General features: G+C 46.0%; 1 protein-coding gene across 1 annotated transcript; it reads right to left on the reverse strand.

Annotated features, from left to right (window-relative positions):
* Positions 1–22,170: 22,170 nt before the first annotated feature.
* On the reverse strand, positions 22,171–23,352 carry LOC147988071 (uncharacterized). The gene has a single exon (XM_087542593.1). It carries the CDS (start codon positions 23,350–23,352, stop codon positions 22,171–22,173), a length of 1,182 nt encoding a protein of 393 aa, XP_087398719.1.
* Between the last annotated feature and the right edge of the window lie 586 nt (positions 23,353–23,938).

Consider the following 23,938-nt stretch of genomic DNA (forward strand, 5'->3'; position numbering starts at 1 on the left):
CGGCTCTCATGTTGAAATACTCGCCTTTGCTGGCGTCCCATGTCTTGGCCGGTGTTTCCCATAACGTGTCTAACTCCTCCTGAAGTAGCCCCAGATACAAATTAATATTATTTCCTGGTTGTTTCGGCCCTTGAATAAGCATGCTCATGTGAATGTACTTTGATTTCATGCACAACCAGGGGGGAGGTTGTACATCCATACAAACACGGGCGATGTGCTATGGTTGGTGCTCTGGTTGCCAAACGGATTCATGCCACGCGCCGAGCACGATGTTCCTTGCATCACATTCAAAATACCGATAGAAGTTGTTCAACGCTCTCCACTGGCTTCCATCCTTGACGTGTCTCAGCTTCGGATCATCTCCATCGTCGGGGTTCTTCCTCTCCGCGTGCCAGCGCATTAGCTTTGCTTCCTTGGGATCTACAAAATACCTCTGGAGACCGGGATTGATCGGTAAGTACCATACCACTTTCTCGGGACATTTCTTCCCGGCCTTCTTGTATCGAGAAGCATTGCACACCGAACAACTTGTTTTTTCCGCGTGCTCCTTCTGATAAATTATGCAATCGTTGATGCATGCATGGTATCTAACGTGTGGTAGATCAAGAGGGCACACGATCTTCTTGGCCTCATCAACACTACTAGGACATAGATTACCCTCGGGAAGAACATCCTTTAGGTACTTGAGATGCTCATCGAGGCTAGTGTCGGTCCATTTGTTTTTAGCCTTCGTCTTCAGGAGTTGGAGCGTGAAACTCAAGCGGGTCACCTCAGGATTGTAACCATCATACAATGGAGTGTTCGAGTCTACCACCAGTTGCTCCAGCTTAGCCTCCACTCTAGAAGCAGCTCTCTCAGTACTCGTCTCCTTGCGAAGCAATGCTTGAACATGAGGGTCCCGCACGATTGAACTTAGTACCGACGAACTCTGCTGCGTGGAGTCCCTGTCGTTCTCTCCGCCGCCATGTCCGGCCCCTTCTTCGCCGCCATGTCCGGCCTCTTCCCCGCCGCCATTATCGATCATCTCTTCGTCTTGCCCCGTGTCATCATTGCCTGCCCCATCGGCATCCTCAACATCGTCATCCTCATCTTCAATTATCCACCGAGTATAGCCATCCATGAAACCAGTCATGAGCAGGTGTGCTTCGACACGACCATCGACATGGGGGTCAAGCCAAACTATTCCTTTGCATTTTCGACACGGACATAAAACCTCCGTCAGGTTATTTTCCTTCAAGTCATGCACCGCTGACCGCAACCACCCGTCCACCATCGTTCCACTGACCATCGTCAACTCTGCACGGTAATAATAAATAAATTGATTATAAAAATGCGTGCATTCATCAAAGTCAAACAAAATTCGGCATGACCTTCCTTAAAAATAGGACATATATAGATCTAGAGTTTGCCCGGAATTTGCCGAAACGGAAATAAATCGACATTTCGGCAAAACATAGGCAACTCAAATGCACAATTTGGCGTCAACTCATGCCACACACACAATTTCCATAAAAATATCACACACACATGCATAAACATATTTCCATTTTGAAAAAGCATGAAATATTAATCACACCTCTATCTCGAGATCGAGCACACGGTGGAGGTGATGATGTAGGGAGGTCAAAAGTGCACAAAGCTCTTCTTGACAAAGAAAGATCTAGTTAGGGGGCAAATAGGTCACTTAACTAAATGCTACATCTACCTAGCTAGCTAATTTGGGAGGAGACAACTTCAACTAGTGGAGGGGGAGGAAAAAGAGAAAGGAGATGAATTAATGGAGGTGGTGTAGTTATAGCTAGGAGTAATGAAGAGAGAGAAAGGTAGGTAGAAGAGGGAGAGTAATGGGGGATAAGTATTGAGCAAGAAGAAGAGTGAGAGAGGGAGGATGTGGGAGGTAGGGGAAAGGGAGGAGAGGAGATGGGTAGGGGAGGTGGAAAAAGGTGGTGGGTGCTGCGTCTTAGCTGTAGCGCGGGAGAAAAAGCGCGCTGCTGCTAAGAGCATAGCAGCAGCGCGCTTTCCTGTCACGCGCTACTGCTTAACGTGCCAACCCTGTGCACAATTTCAAAATTAGCAGCAGCTATGTGACAAAAAAGCGCGCTGCTACTGTGGAATTAGCAGCAGCGCACTTCCTGACACCGCGCTACTAGTAAACTTATGTTGTTGTGTACTGTCGGTGGATTTTTGTAGCAGCGCGGTTTAAGAGTCACGCGCTACTGCTAAGTTTGCACCAGTAGCGAGCTTTCCGTAGCCGCGCTGCTACTACTTAGCAGCAGCGCCTCTTTTTGTGCCGCGCTGCTCCTAAGATTTTGTGTATAAGGTTTTCCCTAGTAGTGTACATTCAGGACTCCACTCTTCGGAAGGCCTGTCCGGAAGTACAATCGCCGAACACACGATGCAACAACCAAGGAGGCAGACAGCTACATCAAATTCCCAGGTGGTCTCTATAACGAGCAAAATACCTGCCTTACATACCGTCTCGCAGCTCGCCCCTGGAGGGGGACATGTCAAATAGTCCCATCTCTTGCTTATCGCACTATTTGTATCGTTCTGCTTTTGAAATAAACAACGCTTAGCTTCAGCTTATTATTGCATTCTCTATTTATTCCTTTTTCAATATATATGTTCAGTCATGACATTTAGCACCCGTACACTTTGGTATGGTCAATACGCCAGGGGCTCAAGCACCCCATAATACGGAGTGAGAAGTCCGAACACTTCCACAAGTGCGGCCCTCCGAACTTATAGCATTATATGCATCAGCTCCGAATCATGTCTTTGGTCAATAGTTGGGTTTGCCCGGCTCCCATGTTTTGGTAGCTTACGTTCCGCTATATCGGCTAAGGTAGCGCTGGGAGAACTACTGCGATTGTGCCCCAGTTGAGCTGGGCTAAGCACCTCAGTAGAGAAAGCTAAAACTGACTGTCATGATAGGGCGAGAGCTGGTCGCTGTTCAAGAGGTTTCGAGTCCCTAAAGACTTATGCCGCTTAGAGCGAGGAGTCGGCTTTGTCCAGCCTAGGCGTGTATAGCGCTCCGAACTCGGTCTTCCGAACACTAGGGGCTTCGCCGAAATTTAAAATTATAGAATTCTCTGGCTAAGTGAGAGTGATAACGCATTATAGTCCGATTGCCTTGTTCGTTGTGCTGAGCACCTCCCTCAAAGGACCCAAGAATGGGAAAAAGAGTGCTCAGGTTTATCCCGAACACCCCAGCACTCGTGGCATGGGGGCAGAAGCCGACGACTCGCCATCTCTTAGACTTGATAAACGGCCGCATAGAAGGTAATATTTTAAATTAAAACAAGCGTTGCATAGCGCATATGAACATGTTTTCAGCGCACAAGATAAAACGAACAAGTTCACTCAAATATTACATCTTTGGAACATTCGTCTGCCACAAGGCGGGCGCCCTTTAGGACGCCCGCATAATACATCTCGGGGTGGCGATGTTCCTTGCCCTGCGGTGGCCCGTCCTTCACAAGCTTCTCCGCATCCATCTTGCCCCAGTGCACCTTAGCGCGGGCAAGCGCCCTACGGGCACCTTCAATGCAGACAGAGTGCTTGATGACTTCAAGCCACGGACAGGCGTCCACCAGCCGCCTCACTAGCCCGAAGTAGCTCCCAGGCAGGGCCTCTCCAGGCCATAGCCGAACTATAAGGCCCTTCATGGCCTGTTCGGCCACCTTGTGGAGCTCGACCAGTTGCTTTAGCTGGTCGCTCAAAGGCACCGGGTGTCCGGCCTCAGCATACTGCGACCAGAACACCTTCTCCGTCGAGCTACCCTCCTCGGCCCGGTAGAAAGCAGCGGCATCTGACACGCTACGGGGCAAATCTGCGAATGCTCCTGGAGAGCTCCGGACTCGGGTAAGTAACAAGTAATTCACTTTCACGTGCTTGCTTTGCATAAAGAATGCCTTACCCGCCGCTATCTTCTTCATCGCCTCAACTTCCTAGAGGGCTTTCTGGGCTTCGGCCTTGGCGGATTTGGAGCTTTCAAGGGCCGTCGCGATCTCGGACTCTCGCGTCCTTGAGTCAAGCTCCAAACTCTCATGTTTTTTCACGAGAGCCTGGAGCTCTTGCTACACCTCACCAACCCGCGCCTCATGCTTCTCCCGCTCGGTGTGCTCTGTGGCCGCCTTCTTTTCGGCCTCGGAAAGCACTTGCTTAAGGGCCGCCACCTCAGTCGTGGCCCCTAGGACACCAATAGCGATCCAGTCATTTTTCGCAACTGCATCTTTTTTAAATATACTCCACAAGGTATTACTTACCTTCTTTTCCCTCGAGCTCCTTCTTAGCAAGGCCGAGCTCTTGCTCGGACCGCTCAAGGCTCTGCTTCAGTGCATCCACCTCTGCAGTCAGTGCGGCAGAGGCCAGCAGCGAAGCCTGCATACACATATTGACTAAATCATGTTAGACTCCTGCGAATGTTATTAGATCCTCTATTCGGCTTTTCCTTCCGAATGCCAAACAAATCATCAGGGGCTACTGTCTATGCGGTAATATTTTCACATATTTTTCACATACCTCAAAGCCTGTTAACAGGCTGGCACAGGCTTCAGTCAGCCCGCTCTTGGTGGACCGAACCTTCTGGATCACCGCACTCATAATAGTGCGGTGCTCCTCGTCGATGGAGGCGCCGTTAAGCACCTCCAGCAAATTATCCGGTGCCTCCGGTTGGACGGAGGTCACCGGTGTCATAGGCTTGCCCTTCTTACTGGGGGGCGCCTGTCAGACTCCGGAACCGTCAAAGGTTCCAGTGCGGTGTCCGGCCCAGGGCCGGACTTGGAGCCCTTGGGGGCTTTGTCCCCTTTGCGCCTGGAGTCCGGGAGGTCGCCTTACGGTGCCTCCAGGACCACCTCCTCCTGGCTTGGAACCTTTTGGGACAACACCTCGGCGTCGTCCGTAGGGCGAGGGGAGGTAGCGGTCGGGAGTGAAACACTATTCACATCCGATGAATCCAGGGAGCCGCTCGACGACACGTCGAGCCAGGCCTTGGGCGGACTGCATAATTATATCCGACGTCAGAAGATACAATGCAATAAAGGAACGCCATGAGTCATTCTGGTATCCGGATACTTACGATTTTGCCAGGGGCTTGGCCCTGGGCGGCCACTCCTCTTCGTTGTCATCGGCGTTGGTGGAGTGGTCCATAGGAAGGGTCCTCCCTTTCTTGGACCCTCCGGCCTCCCCAGTTGGGGCGGCCTTCCTTTTCTACTCTCCCCCTGCTGGGGAAGAAACCTCTCTTTCCTCCTCCTCGTCTTCGTGGGAGGAGGCCGCCTCGGAGTCATCGGACGATGAGTCCGACTCCACCAGGCGCCGGGAACTCTTCCGGGTTCCCATCGTCTTCTTCTTGGCCTTCTTCTGCGGCACCACGTAAGGTACCGGAACCAGCAGCTCCGCCAAGCGGGCGTCCGCTGGATCTTAGGGCAAAGGAGCCGGACAGTTGACCTGTTCGGCCGTCCTCTGCCAGTCCTGTCAAAGGCATGGGGGCTTAGATCCCGCATAGAGTCAAACTATGAAACACAAATATCCTGTCAGAGGTAAAAACAGTTTACCGCGCTGGCTTGACGCTGCGCGCTGAATCTGCGATCCTCGGTAGCGGATGCGGGAGCCTCGGCGCCCTTGAATAGCACCTTCCAGGCATCTTCGTACGTTGTGTCGAAGAGCCTGCTCAGAGTTTGGTGCTGGGCCGGGTTGAACTCCCACAAGCTGAAAGCCCGTTGTTGGCACGGGAGGATCCGGGGGATGAGCATGACCTGGACTACATTGACAAGTTTGAGCTTCTTGCTCACCAGGTTTTGGACGCATGTTTGGAGTCCAGTCAGCTCTCTTTTTTTACCCCACGGCAGGCCCTTCTCTTTCCTGGAGGTGAGCCGCGTAGGGATTCCGGATCGGAACTCGAGGGCTGCGACCCATGCAGGGTCGCGCGGCTCGGTGATGTAGAACCACCCCGATTTCCACCCCTTTATGGTCTCCACGAAGGAGCCCTCGAGCCATAGGACGTTGGGCATCTTGCCCACCATGGCGCCTCCGCACTCCGCCTGGCGGCCGCCCACTACCTTCGGCTTGACATTGAAGGTCTTCAGCCATAAGCCGAAGTGGGGTTGGATGCAGAGGAAGGCCTAACACACAACGATGAACGCCGAGATGTTGAGGAAGTCCAGGCCATAGTAGGACATGAGCCCCTGGACAAATGGGTGGAGAGGGAAGCCTTGTCCGCGGAGGAAATGGGTGAGGAACACCACCCTCTCATGGGGCCTGGCGGTGGGGATGAGCTGCCCCTCGTCTGGGAGCCGGTGCACGATGTCATCGGACAAGTATCCGGCTTTCCTCAGCTTCTTGATGTGTCCCTCCGTGACGGAGGAGACCATCCACTTGCCTCCCGCTCCGGACATGGCTGGAGAAGGTTGAGGTGGGGAATGCGGACTTGGGCGCTGGAGCTCGAGTGCGCGGAAATGGATGAGCAAAGGAGGAAGAGGGCGTGGGTGAAAAGGTGGGTCCTTATCCCCTTATATGCGCGGACGAAACTGCGTGTCCCCACCAGCCTGGTAAAACTCGCTTATGTCCCAAGCACCATAATCAATGGCACGGTTGGGGTACCCACGCCCATATTGATGAGAATCCCGGAATATGGGGACACGATCTCTGCTTCAACAAGACGTGCCAAGGAAACCGCCTCGATAAACGCGCTGAGGTGGGACAATAAAACGATTCGAATAAAGGCTCGGTCGTGGTGTGATGTCATGCTACGGAATACGTCAGCAGATTAGATTTGTGTAAATACTATTCTCTCTATGGCAGTATGTGGAACTTATTTTGTAGAGCCGGACACCATCCTTGTGTTCAAAATCTTCTATGAAGTATTCGAAGGAGGAACCCGCCTTGCAATGCCGAAGACAATCTACGCGCCGGACTTGTCGTCATTGAAGCCTGGTTCAGGGGCTATTGAGGGAGTCCTGGATTAGGGGGTGTCCGGATAGCCGGACTATAACCTTTGGCCGGACTCTTGGACTATGAAGATACAAGATTGAAGACTTCATACCGTGTCCGGATGGGACTTTCCTTTGCGTGGAAGGCAAGCTTGGAGATACAGATATCTAGATCTCCTCCTAATGTAACCGACTCTGTGTAACCCTAGCCCTCTCCGGTGTCTATATAAATCGGAGGGTTTTAGTCCGTAGGACAAAGAACAATCATACCATAGGCTAGCTTCTAGGGTTTAGCCTCTCTGATCTCGTGGTAGATCCACTCTTTTACTACCCATATCATCAATATTAATCAAGCAGGAGTAGGGTTTTACCTCCATCGAGAGGGCCCGAACCTGGGTAAAAACATTGTGTCCCTTGTCTCCTATTACCATCCGCCTAGACGCACAGTTCCGGACCCCCTACCCGAGATCCGCCGGTTTTGACACCGACAGTGATTGTTGCAATGGGTGGGTCCTGTTGTGGCCAAAGAGTCTCCTTCGTCTGGAGGCGGCCGGAAGCACACCCACGAGCACGCAGCCTCAGCAAGGTATGAACATCAACACCCCACCTACCCAATTAGCGTCGGGTGTCGGGTCTGGTGATAGCGGACGGGGTAAGGAGGAGGCTCCATTAGTCGCTGATGACGTCGGCATGGATGAGGATGAGGACGACGATGGCGCTGAACAGTATGTCTATACTGGCGCCTCCTCAGGGTTTGAGCGTCATGAGTCGGTGCCTGAATTTCCGTCTCAACGTATTATGGATGACCTTCCGGTAGAAAAGAAGTCTAGGAAGAGAGCAAGGAAAGGCAAAAAGATGATTCTATGATGCAGCCACCTCAGCAACCTTGGCTTCAGGACCGTATAGATATCCCCGATGCGGATAAATGGCATATCCCCGGTCAACCAATCCTACCTGCAACAGCGCTACGGGTCAGATTCAGCAATCTAAGCAGACTTCATGACGATGTGCTGCGGGTAGAGAAAGGCCTCATCGCCTCAAAAGATCTAGGATACCCACTCTACGTGGTTAACGTTCCGCGAAAAATGTCGTACGTCGACAGCTTCCCCAAGGATAAGTTCTTCCTCCGATTCGATTACATATTCGACATGTTTCACATGAAGAAGCTGGATTTTACGTTTGTTCGGCTTTATGCCTTGCACATGAACTACATCATCGGGGTTGAGCAGATATCTCATATCTATCTCGCTGACCCATACTACATGCACGAGGGCTTCTTGGGAGTCTGCGCAAATCACCGTGAATACGCAAGGGATTACATCGTCGGTTTCATGCTCGCCAATAAGGACAAGGAGGCGATTCTCGTGCCTTATCATCCCATGTAAGTCATCCGCGCTGCTATCCTTCCTTCGATTTCAATCATTCATTTGCACAGTGGAGGCTAGTTAATTTGAGGTGTACTTATTTTGCGCAGCGGCGGGCGTGCCGTCCTCATCATCCTCTACCCCCGATTCTCCCACGCTCTTTACTTGGACACGTCGAAGAACATTCACAAAAAGGATTACACCCACATCAAGGATGTTCTCGACAGTGCTATGTTTTACTACCAAGCAAGGGGTGGAGAGGTCAGCGACAAGAAGAGAAGGGGCGGCAGGGTCGCCTTCGGCCATAAGACCGACTTCTGCTGCATCTAGCAACCAAACGATTCTCTTAATGATGGATTCTATGTCCTACACCACATGCTGGAGTACAGATGGGATCACCAGAACCTTCGCATGTCACCTAGATCCGGCGATGCCCATATTCTACAATGGGCAAAGGACATAGGAGATATCGAGGATCATTGACTTCGAGCTGAGTTCTATAACATCTAGCATGAACTTGCCCAAATCATCATGAAGGAGGTCGTCGGAAAAATAGGGATGTTCTATGGAGAAGGAAAAATGTCGTGGGAAGACGTCCGAACATGGATAGCCTCTCAGCGTCTCGACATGAAGGCTTTCAGTAAGCTCGAGGACTATCTCCCTGACTTGGATGGATGGAACGACATGTTGGAGTGACTGTCGATATATGACAATGTGTCTGTTTAGTCCATACTTTCTATATGACAAAACTTTGAGTTATGCATGGTGAAACTTTATTTGTGATGTAATTAAACCGTCCTCCTCCTCGACTAGCGAAAATCACTCTAGTTAGGGCATTTTGGGGTACGATGAACTTTGTTATTTATGCTTATGATATGTTGTTTCTATTTTTGCCAAGTCTGTCTCTTTTTGTTGTTCAACTATATATGTTGCATATCATCGACTCATGTGACGATGCAGGTGCATAGATCATAGATGGCGAAGAAGTGCTACGCCAGGAGTATATATACGACAAGTGGCCGGAGTGTCAGGCCCAGGTGTACCGGTTTCCGGTTTCCGAGCGACAGGCGGTAGTTAGTTTAGGTTCACGCTAATGCGAGAGAGGGATACGAACTCATGTACTCAAAGTGATAGCTCTTCTCGCGTATATCATTGTTTAGATGGATGATGATGTATTTGCAAGTAATCGAGACTTGTATCGCTATTTTCGAGATGATGATGAGAGACCACTTTGTGTTGGATGATGATTATGGTGATGACATGATTTGATGAGACTAATTGTATGTATATGCTATGATTACATTTGTATGTGTATGATATGCTAAAGATTATTGTATAAAGCCTATTCAAATACAAAACAAATATGCAGGGAAAAAACTAATAAAACTAGTAGTAGCGAGGGGGGAAATTTAGCAGTAGCGCCACCTTACCAGTAGCGCTTCCCAGTAAACAGTGCTATAGATAATATCAGCAGTGCCCTTTTCTAAAGAGCGCTACAGCTATTCATGTATGCGGTAGCGTGGGACAACAGGCGCTACTGCTATACGTTATCTGTAGCGCCTTATTAGTAGCGCCGGTCCCCGCGCTACTGAGAGGCCCAAAACCCGTGCTGCTGTTAGGCTTTTCCCTAGTAGTGCCAGTTCAACTTCTCCTAACCCTCCTCCAAAATCCATGGCCTCCCAAATCTCCATGGTCGCCGCTGAGTACCAGGTTAGAGCCATCACTGGCGATGAGTTCATCGTCATCTACACCCGTGGATCCGCGACGGTGAAAGCATGCCTTGCTCGCTTCCTACGCATGTTCAACAGTTCAAAGGATGAGTGGGTCGCTGGGCTAGATGTTGAGTACACCATAGTCCTAGAAAGAGAGAAGATTCTAAAGGAGGCAGAGAAGAAGAAGCCCGCCGTGATCCAGGTTTGCGTGCATAATGTGTGCTTGGTCTACCACATATGCCATGCCGACATTGAGTGCCAGGATTTTAAGAACGTCCTCAAGGACAAGAGAGTGAAATTCGTTACTGTAGACTTTAGGAACGATAGGGATGTCCTGTGTCAGATAGGCCTTGTTGTTGGCCAGCCCTTCGATCTCCAGAAGGCAAGCCTGGTGTCCTCCTCTTAGCCTTCAATGCTAACCCTGGAAGCAGCCATGATTGATCCTTCATATGCTAAACTGAAGACACTGAAGTAAATATGCCCTAGAGGCAATAATAAAGTTATTATTTATTTCCTTATATCATGATAAATGTTTATTATTCATGCTAGAATTGTATTAACCGGAAACATAATACATGTGTGAATACATAGAAAAACAGAGTGTCACTAGTATGCCTCTACTTGACTAGCTCGTTAATCAAAGATGGTTATGTTTCCTGACCATAGACAAAGAGTTGTTATTTGATTAACAAGATCACATCATTAGTTGAATGATCTGATTGACATGACCCATTCCATTAGCTTAGCACCCGATCGTTTAGTATGTTGCTATTGCTTTCTTCATGACTTATACATGTTCCTATGACTATGAGATTATGCAACTCCCGTTTACCGAAGGAACACTTTGTGTGCTACCAAACATCACAACGTAACCGGCTGATTATAAAGGAGCTCTACAGGTGTATCCAAAGGTACATGTTTGGTTGGCGTATTTCGAGATTAGGATTTGTCACTCCGATTGTCGGAGAGGTATCTCTGGGCCCTCTCGGTAATGCACATCACATAAGCCCTGCAAGCATTACAACTAATGTGTTAGTTGTGAGATGATGTATTACGGAACGAGTAAAGAGACTTGCCGGTAACGAGATTGAACTAGGTATTGGATACCGACGATCGAATCTCGGGCAAGTAACATACCGATGACAAAGGGAACAACGTATGTTGTTATGCGGTCTGACCGATAAAGATCTTCGTAGAATATGTAGGAGCCAATATGGGCATCCAGGTCCCGCTATTGGTTATTGACCAGAGACATGTCTCGGTCATGTCTACATTGTTCTCGAACCGTAGGGTCCGCACGCTTAAAGTTACGATGACAGTTTCTTTATGAGTTTATGTATTTTGATGTACCGAAGGTTGTTCGGAGTCCCGGATGAGATTACGGACATGACGAGGAGTCTCGAAATGGTCGAGACATAAAGATCGATATATTGGAAGACTATATTTGGATATCGGAATCGTTCCGGGTGAAATCAGGATTTTACCGGAGTACCGGGAGGTTACCGGAACCCCCCGGGGGGTTATTGGGCCTACATGGGCCTTAAGGGAGAAGAGAAAAGGAGGCAGGAGGTGGCCGCGCGCCCCTCCCTTTCCTAGTCCGAATAGGACAAGGGAAGGGGGGCGGCGCCTCCCCTTTCCTTCCCCTCTTCCTCCTCTTTCCCCCCTTCTCCTTCTCCAACTAGGAAAGAAGGGAGTCCTATTCCCGGTGGGAGTAGGACTCCCCCCTGGCGCGCACCTCCTTGGCCGGCCGCCCCCTCCCCTTGGCTCCTTTATATACGGGGGCAGGGGGCACCCTAGAACACACAAGTTGATCTTCGTGATCGTTCCTTAGCCGTGTGCGGTGCCCTCCTCCACGATATTACACCTCGGTCATATTGTAGTGGTGCTTAGGCGAAGCACTGCGACGGTTGAACATCAAGATCGTCACCACGCCGTCGTGCTGACGGAACTCCTCCCCGAAGCTTTGCTAGATCGGAGCCCGGGGTGCGTCATCGAGTTGTACGTGTGTCAAGAACTCGAAGGTGCCGGAGTAATGGTGCTTGGATCGGTTGGACCGGGGAGACATATGACTACTTCCTCTACGTTGCGTCAACGCTTTCGCGTCGGTCTACGAGGGTACGTACACAACACTCTCCCCTCTCGTTGCTATGTATCACCATGATCTTGCGTGTGTGTAGGAAATTGTTTGAAATTACTACGTTCCCCAACAGTGGTATCAGAGCCTAGGTTTTTATTGTTTGATGTTATATGCACGAGTAGAACACAAGTGAGTTGTGGGCGATATAAGTCATACTGCTTACAAGCATGTCATACTTTGGTTCGGCGGTATTGTTGGATGAAGTGGCCCGGACCGACATTACGCGTACGCTTAGGCGAGACTGGTTCTACCGCCGTGCTTTGCACACAGGTGGCTGGCGGGTGTCAGTTTCTCCAACTTTAGTTGAACCGAGTGTGGCTACGCCCGGTCCTTGCGAAGGATAAAACAGCACTAACTTGACAAACTATCGTTGCGTAGGTAAGATTGGTTCTTGCTAAGCCCGTAGCAGCCACGTAAAATTTGCAACAACAAATTAGAGGACGTCCAAATTGTTTTTGCAGGGCATGTTGTGATGTGATATGGTCAAGACATGATGCTAGATTTTATTGTATGAGATGATCATGTTTTGTAACCGAGTTATCGGCAACTGGCAGGAGCCATATGGTTGTCGCTTTATTGTATGCAATGCAATCGCCCTGTAATGCTTTACTTTATCACTAAGCGGTAGAGATAGTCGTAGAAGCATAAGATTGGCGAGACGACAACGATGCTATGATGGAGATCAAGGTGTCACGCCGGTGACGATGGTGATCATGACGGTGCTTCGAAGATGGAGATCACAAGCACAAGATGATGATGGCCATATCATATCACTTATATTGATTGCATGTGATGTTTATATTTTATGAATCTTATCTTGCTTTGATTGACGGTAGCATTTTAAGATGATCTCTCACTAATTATCAAGAAGTGTTCTCCCTGAGTATGCACCGTTGCGAAAGTTCTTCGTGCTGAGACACCACGTGATGATCGGGTGTGATAGGCTCTACGTTCAAATACAAAGGGTGCAAAACAATTGCACACGCGGAATACTCAGGTTATACTTGACGAGGCAAGCATATACAGATATGGCCTCGAAACACGGAGACCGAAAGGTCGAGCGTGAATCATATAGTAGATATGATCAACATAGTGATGTTCACCATTGAAACTACTCCATCTCACGTGATGATCGGACATGGTTTAGTTGATATGGATCACGTGATCACTTAGAAGATTAGAGGGATGTCTATCTAAGTGGGAGTTCTTAAGAAATATGATTAATTGAACTTAAATTTATCATGAACTTAGTCCCTGATAGTATCTTGCTTGTTTATGTTTGATTGTAGATAGATGGCCCGTGCTGTTGTTCCGTTGAATTTTAATGCGTTCCTTGAGAAAGCAAAGTTGAAAGATGATGGTAGCAATTACACGGACTGGGTCCATAACTTGAGGATTATCCTCATTGCTGCACAGAAGAGTTACGTCCTGGAAGCACCGCTGGGTGCCAGGCCTGCTGCTGATGCAACAGACGACGTTAAGACCGTTTGGCAGAGCAAAGCTGATGACTACTCGATAGTTCAATGTGCCATGCTTTACGGCTTAAAACCGGGACTTCAACGATGTTTTGAACGTCATGGGGCATATGAGATGTTCCAGGAGTTGAATTTAATATTCCAGCAGAATGCACGGATTGAGATATATGAAGTCTCCAATAAATTCTATAGCTGCAAGATGGACGAGAATAGTTCTGTCAGTGAGCATATACTCAAGATGTCTGGGTATTGTAATCACTTGATTCAACTGGGAGTTAATCTTCCGGATGATAGCATCATTGACAGAATTCTCCAATCACTTCCACCAAGCTACAAGAGCTTCATGATGAACTATAATATGCAAGGGATGGATAAGACAATTCCGGAGCTCTTCGCAATGCTAAAGGCTGTGGAGGTAGAAATCAAGAAGGAGCATCAAGTGTTGATGGTCAACAAGACCACTAGTTTCAAGAAAAAGGGCAAAGGGAAGAAGAAGGGGAACTTCAAGAAGAACAACAAGCAAGTTGCTGCTCAAGAGAAGAAACCCAAGTCTGGACCTAAGCCTGAAACTGAGTGCTTCTACTGCAAGCAGACTGGTCACTGGAAGCGGAACTGCCCCAAGTATTTGGCGGATAAGAAGGATGGCAAGGTGAACAAAGGTATATGTGATGTTATTGATGTGTACCTTACTAATACTCGCAGTAGCACCTGGGTATTTGATACTGGTTCTGTTGCTAATATTTGCAACTCGAAACAGGGACTACGGATTAAGCGAAGATTGGCTAAGGACGAGGTGATGATGCGCGTGGGAAATGGTTCCAAAGTCGATGCAATCGCGGTCGGCACGCTACCTCTACATCTACCTTCGGGATTAGTTTTAGACCTAAATAATTGTTATTTGGTGCCAGCGTTGAGCATGAACATTATATATGGATCTTGTTTGATGCGAGACGGTTATTCATTTAAATCTGAGAATAATGGTTGTTCTATTTATATGAGTAATATCTTTTATGGTCATGCACCCTTGAAGAATGGTCTATTCTTATTGAATCTCGATAGTAGTGACACACATATTCATAATGTTGAAGCCAAAAGATGCAGAGTTGATAATGATAGTGCAACTTATTTGTGGCACTACCGTTTAGGTCATATCGGTGTAAAGCGCATGAAGAAACTCCATACTGATGGACTTTTGGAACCACTTGATTATGAATCACTTGGTACTTGCGAACCGTGCCTCATGGGCAAGATGACTAAAATGCCGTTCTCTGGTACTATGGAGAGAGCAACAGATTTGTTGGAAATCATACATACAGATGTATGTTGGCCGATGAATGTTGAGGCTCGTGGCGGATATCGTTATTTTCTCACCTTCACAGATGATTTAAGCAGATATGGGTATATCTACTTAATGAAACACAAGTCTGAAACATTTGAAAAGTTCAAAGAATTTCAGAGTGAAGTAGAAAATCATCGTAACAAGAAAATAAAGTTTCTACGATCTGATCGTGGAGGAGAATATTTGAGTTACGAGTTTGGTGTACATTTGAAACAATGCGGAATAGTTTCACAGCTCACGCCACCCGGAACACCACAACGTAATGGTGTGTCCGAACGTCGTAATCATACTTTACTTGATATGGTGCGATCTATGATGTCTCTTACAGATTTACTGCTATCGTTTTGGGGTTATGCTTTAGAGACGGCCACATTCACGTTAAATAGGGCACCATCGAAATCCGTTGAGACGACGCCTTATGAACTATGGTTTGGCAAGAAACCAAAGTTGTCGTTTCTAAAAGTTTGGGGCTGCGATGCTTATGTGAAAAAGCTTCAACTTGATAAGCTCGAACCCAACTCAGAGAAATGTGTCTTCATAGGATATCCAAAGGAAACTATTGGACACACCTTCTATCACAAATCCGAAGGCAAAACTTTTGTTGCTAAATTCGGAAACTTTCTAGAGAAGGAGTTTCTCTCGAAAGAAGTGAGTGGGAGGAAAGTAGAACTTGATGAGGTAACTGTACCTGCTCCCTTATTGGAAAGTGGTCCATCACAGAAACCGGTTTCTGCGACACCTACACCAATTAGTGAGGAAGTTGATGATGATGATCATGAAATTTCAGATCAAGTTACTCCTGAGCCTCGTAGATCAACCAGAGTAAGATCCGCACCAGAGTGGTACGGTAATCCTGTTCTGGAAGTCATGCTACTAGATCATGATGAACCTACGAACTATGAAGAAGCGATGGTGAGCCCAGATTCCGCAAAATGGCTTGAAGCCATGAAATCTGAGATGGGATCCATGTATGCGAACAAAGTGTGGACTTTGGTTGACTTGCCCGATGATCGGCAAGCAATTGAGAATAAATGGATCTTTAAGAAGAAGACTGACGCTGACGGTAATGTTACTGTCTACAAAGCTCGACTTGTCGCAAAAGGTTTTCGACAAGTTCAAGGGATTGACTACGATGAGACCTTCTCACCCGTAGCGATGCTTAAGTCTGTCTGAATCATGTTAGCAATTGCCGCATTTTATGATTATGAAATTTGGCAGATGGATGTAAAAACTGCATTCCTGAATGGATTTCTGGAAGAAGAGTTGTATATGATGCAACCAGAAGGTTTTGTCGATCCAAAGGGAGCTAACAAAGTGTGCAAGCTCCAGCGATCCATTTATGGACTGGTGCAAGCCTCTCGGAGTTGGAATAAACGCTTTGATAGTGTGATCAAAGCATTTGGGTTTGTACAGACTTTTGGAGAAGCCTGTATTTACAAGAAAGTGAGTGGGAGCTCTATAGCATTTCTGATATTATATGTGGATGACATATTACTAGTCGGAAATGATATAGAATTTCTGGATAGCATAAAGGGATACTTGAATAAGAATTTTTCAATGAAAGACCTCGGTGAAGCTGCTTACATATTGGGGATTAAGATCTATAGAGATAGATCAATACGCTTAATTGGACTTTCACAAAACACATACCTTGACAAAGTTTTGAAGAAATTCAAAATGGATCAAGCAAAGAAAGGTTTCTTGCCTGTGTTACAAGGTGTGAAGTTGAGTAAGACTCAATGTCCGACCACTGCAGAAGATAGAGAGAAAATGAAAGATGTTCCCTATGCTTCAGCCATAGGCTCTACCATGTATGCAATGCTGTGTACCAGACCTGATGTGTGCCTTGCTGTAAGTTTAGCAGGGAGGTACGAAAGTAATCCAGGAGTGGATCACTGGACAGCGGTCAAGAACATCCTGAAGTACCTGAAAAGGACTAAGGATATGTTTCTGGTATATGGAGGTGACAAAGAGCTCGTCGTAAATGGTTACGTTGATGCAAGCTTTGACACTGATCCGGACAATTCTAAATCGCAAACCGGATACGTGTTGCTGACGAGGAACCACCAAGAGACGCTCCAGTGCGGCCTTGCGAATGGCCGTCGGAAAATTTTATGGATCGTGCGGGAATCAAAGAAGAATTCAACACATATTTGCGTAATGCCGGTCTTGAGGATTTTGAGGCTGACAAATGCCCCCAATATCATGATCCCACAAGTTCATTTGTGAGGAGGTTTGAGTATTCATCTTCGCGTAATTCTCCTTCATCCATGTTTGATCTCTATGACAAATCTTATACCATGGACTTAGAGGATTTCACTTTTGCTTGCAAGCTTCCATCATGGGGCAGTGTTAGGGATCCTCCTAAATCTGAATTTAGAAACTTTCTTGCTAGTATAACTGTAGGGGAATCTAGAGATATAACGCAAGCTACCATAGGGAGCATTCGCTTTCCTGCTATACATAATTTTGCTCTCTTCATTGGTAGATGCATAAATGCTAAGGATGAAGCATGTCACATGTGTGTCCCTGACCTTAGCATTCTCAGGAGTGTTGTGTCAGGAGACCAATCTTATCATTTGGGAGCCATTGTAGCTCATAGGTTGCATCATAATAGATATACTGGAGATTTCTTTGGAGGAATTTATGCAACCTGCTTAGCTAATTTTCTTGAATAGACATTCGTGAGGGTGATACGGAGTTGCCTACTGCATATTTAGATTATAACTCTATGGCTTCCCACCAGTTTGTCGAGAGGCCTGAATCACCTCTCTTATATCGTTTAATTTTTAACAAACGACACATTGTCCGTATTACTCTCCTTGCTCCTGCCTTCTTTGATTCTCAGATGAAACGAAGATATACTATTACCAGAGAGGAGGCAGATGAGTACGAGAGGAGAGCGGAAGCAGCCTGACTCCACGCTGCAGCTCAGCAGGCGATAACTGCTATATCACAGTACGATCCCAGCTACACCTACGGGTATCCGCCAGGCTATCCCTGGCCATAAACCAACTTAGGCCAAAAGCCTAAGCTTGGGGGAGTACATACTTCTCACCGACATTACATTTATGTTCACACACACTCATTGCTAGATGTCGGTGCTCATAGTCTTTCACTGTAATATCCATGCTAGTTTATTTTCTTTTTCCTGCTTTCTTCTTGTGTGTTTGTTAAACCTTAAGTAAAACCAAAAAAATTAGTAGTAGTTTACTTTCTTGCTGTAGTAGTAATTAAAAAAGGAAAACCCAAAAATATTTCCTGTTCTTCTTTTGCTTGTTGGGAGTTTTCCCGTGTAAATAGTTTTATTTCTTTCCTTTTCTTTGGGGGTTAGTAGGAGAAGACCATGATTAAATTGTTGAAGTGGCTCTTATATGCATTATTGTTGATTTAACCAAGATCCCATATTGCCTTGTCTTCTCCTGTTTATTCAATGCTTGCAGATTCCAGCTTAGTCCAATGCACATGCACTCTTATTATTATTCACACCGTTCGGTCATGCAAGTGAAAGGCAATTATGATGATATATGATGGACTAACTGAGATGAGAAAAGCTGGTATGAACTCGACCTCTTTTGTTTTTGTAAATATGATGAGTTCATCATTCTTGATTCAGCTTATTATGAATAAACATGTTTGCAATGACAATTAGAGATCATAGTTGCTTGTGCCATGCTTGATTAGCTATGAGTTATAATGATTTACCTTGCGTGCCAACATGCTATTGAGATGGTTATGATGTGGTATGATGGGGTGGTATCCTCCTTTGAATGATTTCAGTGACTTGACTTGACACATGTTCGTGCATGTAGTTGAAACAAATCAACATAGCCTTCACGATATTTATGTTCATGGTGGATTATATCCTACTCATGCTTGCATCCAATGTTTATTAATTTTAATGCATGTACATGGCCGTTGTCGCTCTCTAGTTGGTCGCTTCCCAGTCTTTTTGCTAGCCTTCACCTGTACTAAGCGGGAATATTGCTTGTGCATCCAATCCCTTAAACCCCAAAGTTATTCCAGATGAGTCCACTATACCTTCCTATATGCGGTATCTACCTACCGTTCCAAGTAAATTTGTATGTGCCAAACTCTAAACCTTCAAATAAACATTTTGTTTTGTATGCTCAAATAACTCATGTATCAACCAAGGTTGCCCTTATCTTCCATGTTAGGCGGGTTATTCTCAAGAGGAGTGGACTCCGCTCCTCACTCACGAGAAAATGGCTGGTCACCGGGATGCCCAGTCCCTTGCTTTATGCAAACTAAATCAAAATTAATTGCAAACAAAACTCCCCCTGGGACCTGATGTATGTTGGAGGCACTCGTTGTTTCGAGCAAGCCATGGATTGATGCTTGTTGGTGGAGGGGGAGTATAAACTTTACCATTCTGTTTGGGAACCGCCTATAATGTGTGTGACATGGAAGATATCGCCATCTCTTAGTTGTTACGTTGACAATGAAAGTATACCGCTCAAAATATTATTCATTCTCTATTTCAAAACCGAGCTCTGGCACCTCTACAAATCCCTGCTTCCCTCTGCGAAGGGTCTATCCATTTACTTTTATGTTGAGTCATCACCCTCTCATTAAAGAGCACTAGCTGGAGAGCACAGCTGTCATTTGCATTCATCACTGTTAATTTATATTGGGTATGACTATGATTGGATCTCTTTTACCATGAATTACAATGTCTAGTCAGTCCTTGATCTTTAAAGGTGCTCTGCATTTATATTTTGCGGTCTCAGAAAGGGCTAGCGAGATACCATCTTGTTATATCATATTATGATTGTTTTGAGAAAGTGTTGTCATCCGAGATTTATTATTATGGCTCGCTAGTTGATTATGCTATCGATATGAGTAATTATGAGACCTGAGAATTATTGCAAATGTGGTTAGTTATGATCTTGAATGTTGGCTTGACATATTTGCAACAACAAGAGCAAACAGAGTTTGTAAAAGTTTTTCTTTTTCTCTTTCAGTTTGTCAACTGAATTTCTTGAGGACAAGCAAGGGTTTAAGCTTGGGGGAGTTGATACGTCTCCGTCGTATCTACTTTTCCAAACACTTTTCCCCTTGTTTTGGACTCTAACTTGTACTCCCTTCGTCCAGGAATAGTTGTCCCCGCGACATTTTCACAAAAAACCCTTCACATTTGCCCGACCAAACCCGCACTCCCTCTCCATCTTCCTCCGACACCGGCCGACTCCAACGCCGCCCAGCTCCTCCGCGCCACCGCGCCATGCAGTTCCCCTGCGCAACCGCGCTGCCGCGCAGCTCCACCGCGCCGCGCCGCCGCACCATCGTTCCGCGCTCCCCCGCACAGCCCCTAAAAATCCCCCATTTCCCTAGTTGCTCGAGCTCGACTCCTCCATGCCGGACGCCGCCTCGCCCACACCGCCAGACGCCGCCCCGCCCTCACCGCCAAAGCTCCCCCGCCCCACGCCTCCGCCGCATTGCTTCCGGTGGTTGGGGGATTAAGGCAGCAGCCTCGCTGGCCCATGGAACCCGCCGGAGTTCAAAGGTCTCTTTTTCCCCCTTCTTCTCCCTTCGATCTCTTGCAATTTTCTTCTTCATCTTCTTCGATTGGTCTACTGGAAACATAACATAGGTAAACAAAGCAATCTTTACTAAAAACATAACAGAGTTGCATGGTGGCATTTGAGGCTGAACCTGTACTGAACAGATGGATGGATGGATAGATTATGTGAGATGAAATATGAGAATCTTGCTTTGTGTCAATTTCAGTTATCCATCAAGTACTCCATTCAGATTGCTGCTGCTCCATCTTTATTAATCCTGAAATAACATCAATGTTGTACTCCATTCAGATTGTCTTTTGTTTAATCTTGCTTTGGCTAGTTACAAGAATAACATCAATCTTGCTTTGAATATCTAACTGAATATCAGTTGTCAATTTTTGTGCACTCACATGCTTCTATAGTGGTTATCTAACTGAATCTTGGTCATTTGTTTGTAACCTGTAGATGCCATGCTCAATTTAGTGGTAAAGCTACTGGAGTTGCCACCAATGCATGCAAAGCGGCAAGAGTTGGCTGCTCGGTTTTTCTGGTACTGCCAAGATGGAAGGTGAGCACCAATATTTCTATAACTTTTTGAACATGTGCTTGCATGTATTTTTTGTTGCTATTGGAGACTGGAGTACTTACTGAAAACAGTGGAGTATTCACTCAGATTTTTGTATCTCCCTTTAAGTTACAGACCAACATGTTCTGGCTTTGGAGTAGTTGGGAGAAATCTCTGTAATGGAGTGTAAATGTTCAGTGCTTTGGAGTAGTTGTAAGAAGTATTTTGGTTTTCTAGTGTTCTGGCTTGGATGATACAGTACCTAGCAATTCATGATGGATTATGGAAGTAAGAGTACAAAAGTTTAGTTTACTCTCTTTGATTCATGATGGCCCTCTTGTTCAAGTAAAGCAAGAAGAATACAAAATTCAGTTTACAAAATTCAGAAATGTTGTGACATGTTCAGACTGAACTAGTAATTCAGAAATGTTCAGTGTAAAAAATCAGAATGTTTTACACAAAAACTGTCTCCTAGATTTTGGATTCATGATGTTTTTGAAAAGGACATGAGTACTTTGGCAGGCTTAGCTACTGGAGTTGCCACTGTAACCTATAGATGCCATGCTCAATTTTTGGGTAAAGATTCTGGAGTTGCCACTGTAACCTTTAGAAGAATCTTCTGAATTTTGACAAGTTCTTACTGTAGTTAAGAGTATATAATTGTTTGCCATTGGAAAAATGGTGTATAACCATGATCATCATCTCTAGTAATATTTGTACTGCTTGTGCTTCTAGAAGATGAAGAAGAAGAAGAAGAAGAAGAAGATCTAGCTAATTCCAACTTAGTACAAATATAGCTTAATTCAAATAATTCCAACTTAATTCAAATAAACCTAGCTAATTCAAGTAATTCCAACTTAATTCAAATAAACCTAGCTAATTCAAGTAATTCCAACTTAAGTCAAATAAACCTAGCTTAATTCAAATAATTCCAATAGATCCAAATAATTTTGTAGATGACATACACATGACACAAGACATACACATGACACATGACATACACATATACACAAGACATACACATGACACATGACATACACAAGACATACATATGGCATACTCCTATCCTTTCTTTTCCTATTCCTTTTCCTCTTCCCTTCCCTTTCTTTTTGAGCTTTCTCTATCTACTCATTTCCTTGTTCTATAGTGGATTTGGTGTCAGTAATTAGCTCAGGACTGCAGTATACACCGGTTATTTCCACTCCAGCATTCTGTAGACGTTCCTTATGCAGATGCGGCATCTTGTAGTTGTTTCCTCCTTGATCTTTCATCACTTCCACCATGACTGCTTGCAACGTCATAAAGCTTTTGAACAGCTTATGGGGATCGTAGTTCTCAAACTCCTCCTCTACACCCTGTAACAGTTCCTGTATATTCATAGGCGCTCTGCAGTCGGTTAGGGATTGGAGGGAGTAGTGGAAACAAAGATCTAACACATTCAGCTCAGGACTGTTTGGTGGTTGTTGCAATAGTCGAATATCCAGATCCGTCTGTGCCACGGCTTCTGCAAAACCAGCATCACTAGGGAGGACATGCGGTGTTGCATTATCTTGTTGAATGAAGATCATTGTGTCCTCGTCACTGTCAGGCCATTTGTCTTGAATGGCAGGGATTACTGTATTGATCAGGTAATCTCTGCACACAGGTCTAGTAACTTTGACCGGCTTCAACACTATTGCCCCCCTATCTCTGTTTTGGCTTGTTCGTTGTGCTTCGGTCTCTACCACGAATGGCCAAATGCCAAGTTTTCCATCAAATGTCATCTCTCCGTCTTCATTGTAGCGAGGTTTGGCCACAGCTGTTAGGAACATTGCCTTCCCAATGCTATTAGTATTGTGCACAGTTCGATTTAGTTCTTCTTCTCCAGGCAGTACGTAATAGCTACTCTTCACTCGTGTCATGTCATACCATTTCTCATCGATGTGGACCATATTTGTCATTGGCTTGAAACTGGGCCTAGGACTTGATATCCATCTTTCATCCATAATGGATAGGCAGAACTTTAGTCTCGCTATCTTGTTCTGTGGCTTGAGAGTGGGTTTGATGGTGCTTGTGATGCGTTTCAGCTCTTGCAATTGAAATTTGTCATGTAGGGTTGATCGGGGCACACCTAAACTCCTTGCTAGAGAACGGATTGTTCTTCTTTTGTTCAAAGGGATTGTGTATGTTCTCGATAGATCTAGTTCTTTTCTCTTCCTACCACTTTTGTTCATCTTGCTTGAAACATCAACTTCTTGGCCTGCTGCAAGTTGTCGTTTGGCTAGATTCCATATTCTTGTAACTGTTCGTAGGTGAACATTCAGCATCGTTGCAATGAGCACCTTGTCATACACGTGAACATGTCCATCTCTAAGCTCGATTACTCACAGAGCAAAGTAAACACCATGTCTCTCCTAGTCTGTCAAGTCCTTGCCTCTTGGATTGCCATGTGCATCAGCTTCTTCCAATTCTGCATCTTCTTGTGCCTCTTGAGCTTCTTCCAGTTCTGCATCTCCTTGTGCCTCTTGAGCTTTTTCCAATTCTGCATCTCCTTGTGCCTCTTGAGCTTCTTCCAATTCTGCATCTCCTTGTGCCTCTTGAGCTTCTTCCAATTCTGCATCTCCTTGTGCCTCTTCAGCTTCTTCCTCTTTAGGAAACCAATTCCATTCAATGTCTTCATCCTCATGTTCCGGCATCAAGTTCAAATCAATAGCGTCACCCTATTGAGCTTGTTCTTCTTGTTGAGCTTCGTCCTCATCTTCCACCATCAAGTTCAAATCAATAGCGTCACCCTGCTGAGCTTGTTCTTCTTCTTGAGCTTCGTCCTCCTCTTCTGGCATCAAATTCATATCCATAGTTGTGTGCTCCTGTCTGATCTCATAACAAGAGTATACAAAAGAGGAATGGTGAGCA

This window comes from Triticum urartu, chromosome 2A (genome assembly GCF_056163025.1).
Source record: "Triticum urartu cultivar PI428250 chromosome 2A, HENAU_Tu73, whole genome shotgun sequence".
Classification (NCBI taxonomy): domain Eukaryota; kingdom Viridiplantae; phylum Streptophyta; class Magnoliopsida; order Poales; family Poaceae; genus Triticum; species Triticum urartu.

What these genes read in the sequence shown, in the direction of transcription:
- LOC147988071 (XM_087542593.1), bottom strand. Translation starts at nt 23,352, where the DNA reads ATGCTGAATGTTCACCTACGAACAGTTACAAGAATATGGAATCTAGCC.